At 30.2% G+C, this 6,759-nt stretch overlaps 1 protein-coding gene across 1 annotated transcript; it reads right to left on the bottom strand.

Annotated features, from left to right (window-relative positions):
• Positions 1-4,046: 4,046 nt before the first annotated feature.
• LOC120276747 (3-hydroxybutyryl-CoA dehydrogenase) lies at positions 4,047-6,488 on the bottom strand. Its single transcript, XM_039283430.1, has 4 exons — positions 6,276-6,488; positions 5,543-5,764; positions 4,842-4,954; positions 4,047-4,578 (listed from the first exon to the last, which is right to left on the bottom strand). Exons 1-4 carry the CDS (start codon positions 6,459-6,461, stop codon positions 4,209-4,211), a joined length of 891 nt encoding a protein of 296 aa, XP_039139364.1. The 5' UTR covers positions 6,462-6,488; the 3' UTR covers positions 4,047-4,208.
• Between the last annotated feature and the right edge of the window lie 271 nt (positions 6,489-6,759).

A 6,759-nucleotide genomic window follows, 5' to 3' on the forward strand; every position in this document is an offset into this window, starting at 1 on the left:
ATCCTTTATTTATATATTTATATTAATTTTGAAATAAAATTTAATATAAAAACAGTCATTTCCCATTTATATCACTTCTCTGTTCATTCCTTGTTATAAACTCAATCTGTCTCTTAGGTTTGCAATTCCATCAATATATATATATGTATCTATTTCTTCATAAATAAACAATTTTAGAGGGTTTTCTGGTCAATTAATCTTTTCTCTTACTGGATTTTTGGATTGAGGAGCCAATAAGTGAAAAGGTTAGTAACTTTTCTCGTCTTTATAAATAAAAATAAAAAACTCATCATCTAAAACCCTATGGAGATCCATCTATGATTTTGGGAGAAATATGCTATCGTTGCCTTATTTTTTCTATTATCAAATTATGAGATTAATTATTAATTAAAATTAAAAAAATAGAGCATAGATCACAGAGATCACAGATCACATATGGATCTGGAGAATAAACAAGTATCTGATACTGTAAAGTGAGAAATTTTATATTGATATTTTTGGTTTTCATCATTTAAATTCTGTTTTGGTATATGTGATTTTTTTTAATGATATTTATCACAGTTTTCTATATAAGAATAATTTGTAGTTTTTTTTATCAAAAACAAGATATATCCATGTGAATCTTGTTGGTCTTAATCTGTGTTTATGTTCTGATTGGTATTTTTTTAATCCTCGAATATATTATATATAAATCCTATACTTTGTTTATCCATACTGATCCGAATCTTTAGGGTTTACCATAAGTGATATTTATTTATTTATTAATTTGATATTTGGAGGGTGACCCGAAAAGGGCAAAAGGGGAAGTGGGGATGGCCCATCGCCACTCAACCTTTTCTTTTAAAATTAATTAATAATTAAAATTTATAATTAATCATCAATCATTTTCAGACAAGTACCTAATAAGTAATAACTAAGTCTTAATTCTGTATATATATATATATATATATATATATATATATATATATATATATATATATATATATATATATATATATATATCGTTAGTCTAAAGTAAATTTGATTCTCTAATCACTGCAAGCAAAATGGTTCTAATAATAATTTTTTTCATAATATAGATAAACATCTTAAATATATACATATTTTTTATTATTATAGGGAATTAAGTATTTTAACCGCTAAGCTATTGTTGCAGAACATAATATTTTTTATTGTTGAATCCAAAACATAAAACAAGGGTCTAGATTAAATTTTCAATTTTACTGCATCCTAGTGTTTTGAATGTTTTCCCTCTTTTTAAATTCACAATTTGGTTATTCTATTAACATCACTCTTTTGAAATGGAGAGCTGTGAAGAAGTCAAGATCAATGGAAACAGGGAAAAATAACAAGCCCAAAGTGAACACTGAACAACAACAGTCATGTAATGATAATTCTGAAAAAATGAAGAGCCAAAATAGAAGCATCACAAACATAGATGCACCAGTGAAGAAGCGAAAGGTCCTTATAATTAACTCAATAAATTAACATGATTGTTATTTTTCTCTTTGCATTAATTTATGGCCATCCCCATGCTTATCTTTTATGTCATCCTAATTCCTATGTGCACAGATTGAAGCAGTACAGACATACAAAAACACAACAGAGAAAAAGGTTTTATATATGTATATATATATATATATATATTTAGTTAGTTAGTTTTCTTCCTCATTATTATATTATTAAATCATTTTTTTTTGTAATCTTGGCTGTATTCTCATATAGAGGAGAGTTTGCCATCAATGGAGCAATATCTGACACCGTCTGCAGCTCAACATCAAGCGATGATGAAGGCTCGCTTTTGCAGATACAATCATCAATGCACAAAGAAAAACTCCTTGATGTATTTCTATTTTATTTTATCTATTTTTATTTTTGTTTTTGTGATGGATAAATATAATAGAACCATTTTTACCTTTGTTTTTCAGAGTGATACAGTGAAAATGGAGGCTTTTGATCAAGAAATGTAAAGCCGGAGAATAAAAACTCATAAAGGGTAACAAAAACATTCTTTATTGATCATAGCCCAGATGACTTTTAGCTTCATTATTAAAAACAAGAGGAGAAAATTTTAAATATCTGAATTTAAATCTTACTGGGCACAATAGTGGTAAAAGATCTTTAGTTATGGTTTTGAGTTTGTTGTCCAAACCCATGTTGTTTGGTGAGGGCACGTAAGCTGGACATTCACTTCCTAGTTTGTGTCCAAGCTTTTTGACTAACATGTATTTGTGCATTTTTATTAAAAAAAATTTTATTAACTTTTTTTTAGTATGAATTTTTTTAAAGGCTTAGACTAAAATAATATTATAGTGTTTCTTTAAAAAAAAAATGAATATATTTCATAAATTAAAATAAAAAATGTACAAAGGTTAGAGAGGATCCATAGGGGATACAACACAATCCCTAATACTATATAGTGTGCATATGTTATAGGGAATACTTTGAAAACCTATATAAAAATTTAATAAAAAATAAATATTAAGTATTTATTAGATTTATTCATTCCCTTTATTTATTCATTTATTTTTAATTACTAACAGTGAAGGACAGAGTTGAGGCTGCCAAGAAGCAGTGTGTGACAGAAACAGAGGCCATCAATATAGGTATTGCACTTAATGTTTTAAATTAAAAAGAATAAAAGTTAATTAAAGTTCTTAATTTTGAGTGATTATTAAGTGTTAATTAAATTCCCATCTTTCTTTCTGTTTGTGCAGTTAAAACAAATGGATGATGATGGACAATATTATGCATAGCATGATCTCTGTTGTTTGTGTGTATTTCTAAATTTCAATTATAGTGGATAATTTATTCACCTAGACAATGTTTGTATTTTTCTGTTTTTCTCTGATGAGAATATTTCATAATTTTATAGTATGTTTATCTTTATCCCATCGAGATTATGTTGTTTGATTATTATTATTTTTTTTAATTTTATCATCTTATTTAAGTTTTATGTGTGTGTATATCATTTTTAACAAACAGGGAGTTTTTAAAACAGAAAATTACTTTTATATTCATATAAAAATGAATAATTACTAATGCACCATTTTTATTTATATAGTTTATAGTAAAAATCAGCTTACAAATTTTATAGTAATTTATTTTGATAATTTTTTTCTTTCTAGTTTTTTAAAATGAATGAACAGAAAAAGGATAAATGATAGTTTGATTTTTTTTTTCTAAATTTCGTTAACTTTTGATTAGGGAGAACATATATAAACAAATATTAGTTTTACAGACATAGAGGAACAAAAACAATCCCTTTTTTCTTAATAGAAACACTCATTAAAAAAAAATGATAGAAGTTTGTCTTTTCAATACCCTCAATGCAAATGGCTCAGCCCTAGATCTGTCCAAGGGCGGGTTACCCGGCCAAACAAGAAGGCCTGTCCAAAAATTAGAAGGGTTTAAACAAATATTTAAGGCTTGATAACCGGACTTTGAAAAAAAAAACCATTTTAAAAATAGGCCGGGTTTGATTTTTATTGTTAAAAGTCTGATCCGGCCCGACCAGTTTAAATTATAAAATATATTTATTAATTAATGTTATATATATATAATGGTTTGAATTTCTATTGATTATTTATTAATTAATTTTGTATATATATAATTAGTATATATCTATTGTTATTTGCCGATTGATTATAATGATTTGAATTTTAGTTGTTGTGATTGAATAAAGATGTGCATTTGTTATTTTAATTTTAAAGTGTTTTGTGGAATAATGTTTGGTCATATTTATAGTGTCTTGTGGAATAATATTTGGTCATATTTACAGATTAATATTATTGTTTATTTTTTTTAAACTAATTTATTATTTGGTGAAAAACTTATTTGGACAGGGCTTGGCCGAACCTTGGTTAAAGATCATCAAATTTGAAAAGCCCATATTTTAGGGTCCAACTTGGCTTGGACAAGTTTAAATTTTAATAATTATGGACTCAGAAGACCGAACTCGGCCTAGCCCATGAACAGATCTACTCAGCCCTAGTGTGCCCCCTCAATCCTTCAATCCACTTCAAAACCAATGACAATGAAAATAATATGGCAAAATAAACTGTTCATTAAAGGCTTAAAGATCACAAAATAAGTCATTTCGGAATCCAGCATTTCATCTGATAGGAACTAGGAACCATATAAAAGTTACATTTATTCTTGTTTTCACTATATACACCCTATGAAAATCCCAGTAAAGATTTTCAATTTCATAGTGAGGATGATGGCTTAAGTTTTGCAGGCTCCTTTTGGTATGAGTACACTCCAATGCCCTTCTTTCTTCCCAAGCGACCAGCATCAACATACTGAACAAGAAGAGGACATGGACTATACTTGCTGTCCCCAAGGCCTTCATGAAGTACATTCATTATAGAGAGGCAAACATCCAGTCCAATGAAATCAGCAAGCTCTAAAGGACCCATTGGATGGTTTGTCCCTAACTTCATGCCAGTGTCTATGTCTTCTTTTGTTGCAACGCCGGTGTAAAGTGTGTAGAATGCCTCATTGATCATTGGCATCAGTATCCGGTTGACAATGAACCCTGGGTAATCTTGAGAACATATCACTGTTTTTCCGAGCCTGCCAAATAAATGATGGAGTATGTGAATATGTGCGGATGAACATGATATAGTATGTATTAAGTATCATTCTCATCAGTCAGAAATTTATACTTTGCAACCAAAAACCAAACCTTTGCCGGGTTTATTAGACAGAATTATGCATGACACTGTTTCTGCCGACAGAATAGCAATTTTCTTTTAAATATACTGATAACTAGCAACCATTGATTCTTAAACTTGAACATACAGGGATATTGGGTTAGTCATGGATCAGAAGAAAACCTTTCTGCCAAGGATTTTACTGTGGCATACACCGCATCTGAAGTATCAGCTCCTCTAATGATCTCGATTAGTTTCATTATTGGTGGTGGATTCATAAAGTGCATACCTATCACCTGCAACATGACCAATTCTTCAAAATAATTACAAAAGGAATCAACAGTCAGTTCTAGATTTTCCATTAAAACTCTAAACCTTCACAATAAAAGTAATAAAAGTAGCTGGAAAATGCTAGGGTAAAGTACCTGCAACAAATTCTGCTATCAATCTATCATTGTATGAAACAAAGAACTGATGCTAGTGTTTATTAAAAAAAAAAAATCGGTGAAAAAAAATATTTCTTTTTTGTGAGCTTGGAATTCTAAAATTAGTTGAGCTGTGTTAAACACAGTGACAAGTACTTTTGCTATTTCAGTTATAATGACTTGAGAGAGACTCCAGAAATTTCATTTTCAGTTCTTTATCCTTTTGCTATGTCTCAAACTTAAAGACAAAGTTCCTCTGCATGTTATCTTTTCTTTATGCAGGAAAGAGAAAAGTATAGCCACCTTAATACTAATTTCATCAGCTTATTAAGCAGGTCTTGCCCAAAATCCCATGGATGGAACTGATGATGCTAACATAAGTCACAGAACACAGAGGCAAAAAAAGAATCAAACGAATGCATCTTCAACAAGTACGATAGGATAATCAAATGAACAAACCTGGGAAGGACGACTGGTTGTCGAAGCAAGGCGAGTGATGGAAATGGAACTAGTATTAGATGCCAAAATTGCAGAAACTTTTGCAATCTTGTCAAGTTCCAAAAACAAAGTCTTCTTTACAACTTCAGACTCCACAATGGCTTCAATTATAACATCAGCATCTCTAAAATCTTCCAAATTTTGTGCGAATTTCAGGTTTTTCATGGCATCATCACTTGCTGACTGCAAAAGCACACTAAAGCAAGAAATTTAGAATGGAGAGGAAAAATGCTCCACAGTAGAGCAACATTCTGACAACGTTTAAGTTTGAATTATAAAGCCAAAATCATACACAAAGATACACACATGTTACAATCCACACCATAATATTGAAACTTTAATATGTAGATCATGAACAAACTTTTCCTATTCAGAGAGCATACTGATCTTTCACATCTCCAAAGAGGATCAAAGTTATATTTTTGGAGCAAAAATAGGATAAATTACTAAACTATGATCACAAAAAATCCAAAAGAACATCAAGTGATAAAAAAAATAGCATTGACTTTCAATCAATATACACAGATCTCACTCTAATCACCAAATTCAGTCATGATCATCATCATAACAAATTCCACAAGTGTTTACTATAGAATTATATTACTAATCGTCAGAACAGCAATGAAAAATTCAATAACATCCACACAAAATTCACAACAAACAATCAAAAAGCAAGCTTAAGAGAGGTGGAGACCTGGGAGAGTTGGCCCTTGGAAACGAGGCGGCGGATGGAAGAGGAGATGGAGCTATTGGCCCTTACAAGGACATCGGCGTTGGAGTCATAGAGAAGCACATGGAAGCCAGCGACGGCGGCAAGCTGGGCGATGCCGGAGCCCATCTGGCCGCCTCCCACCACTCCGATCAGCTGTCGCTCCGCCATGCCGGATCTCGATCCCCAGAAAACCAAGCAAATCTATCATTATATATATATTTTTCATAGTAATCATTATTATATTTTAAAGCTTTAATTGATAGATAACTGTAATTATATACTTTCTGCTTTTTTTAGTCCTTACAATATTTTTATATACAATTAAATTTTTATATTTAGTCGATTTAACTTATTTTAGTTCGCTGTGTAGATAGACAAGTATAAATTGCAAAAATTTGATTGTACCTAAAACATATTACTGTGGATTAGAATAACTCAATTTGACTGAATATGAGGATTTAATTGT

The sequence above is a fragment of the Dioscorea cayenensis genome, chromosome 15 (assembly GCF_009730915.1).
Source record: "Dioscorea cayenensis subsp. rotundata cultivar TDr96_F1 chromosome 15, TDr96_F1_v2_PseudoChromosome.rev07_lg8_w22 25.fasta, whole genome shotgun sequence".
In the NCBI taxonomy this organism is placed as follows: domain Eukaryota; kingdom Viridiplantae; phylum Streptophyta; class Magnoliopsida; order Dioscoreales; family Dioscoreaceae; genus Dioscorea; species Dioscorea cayenensis.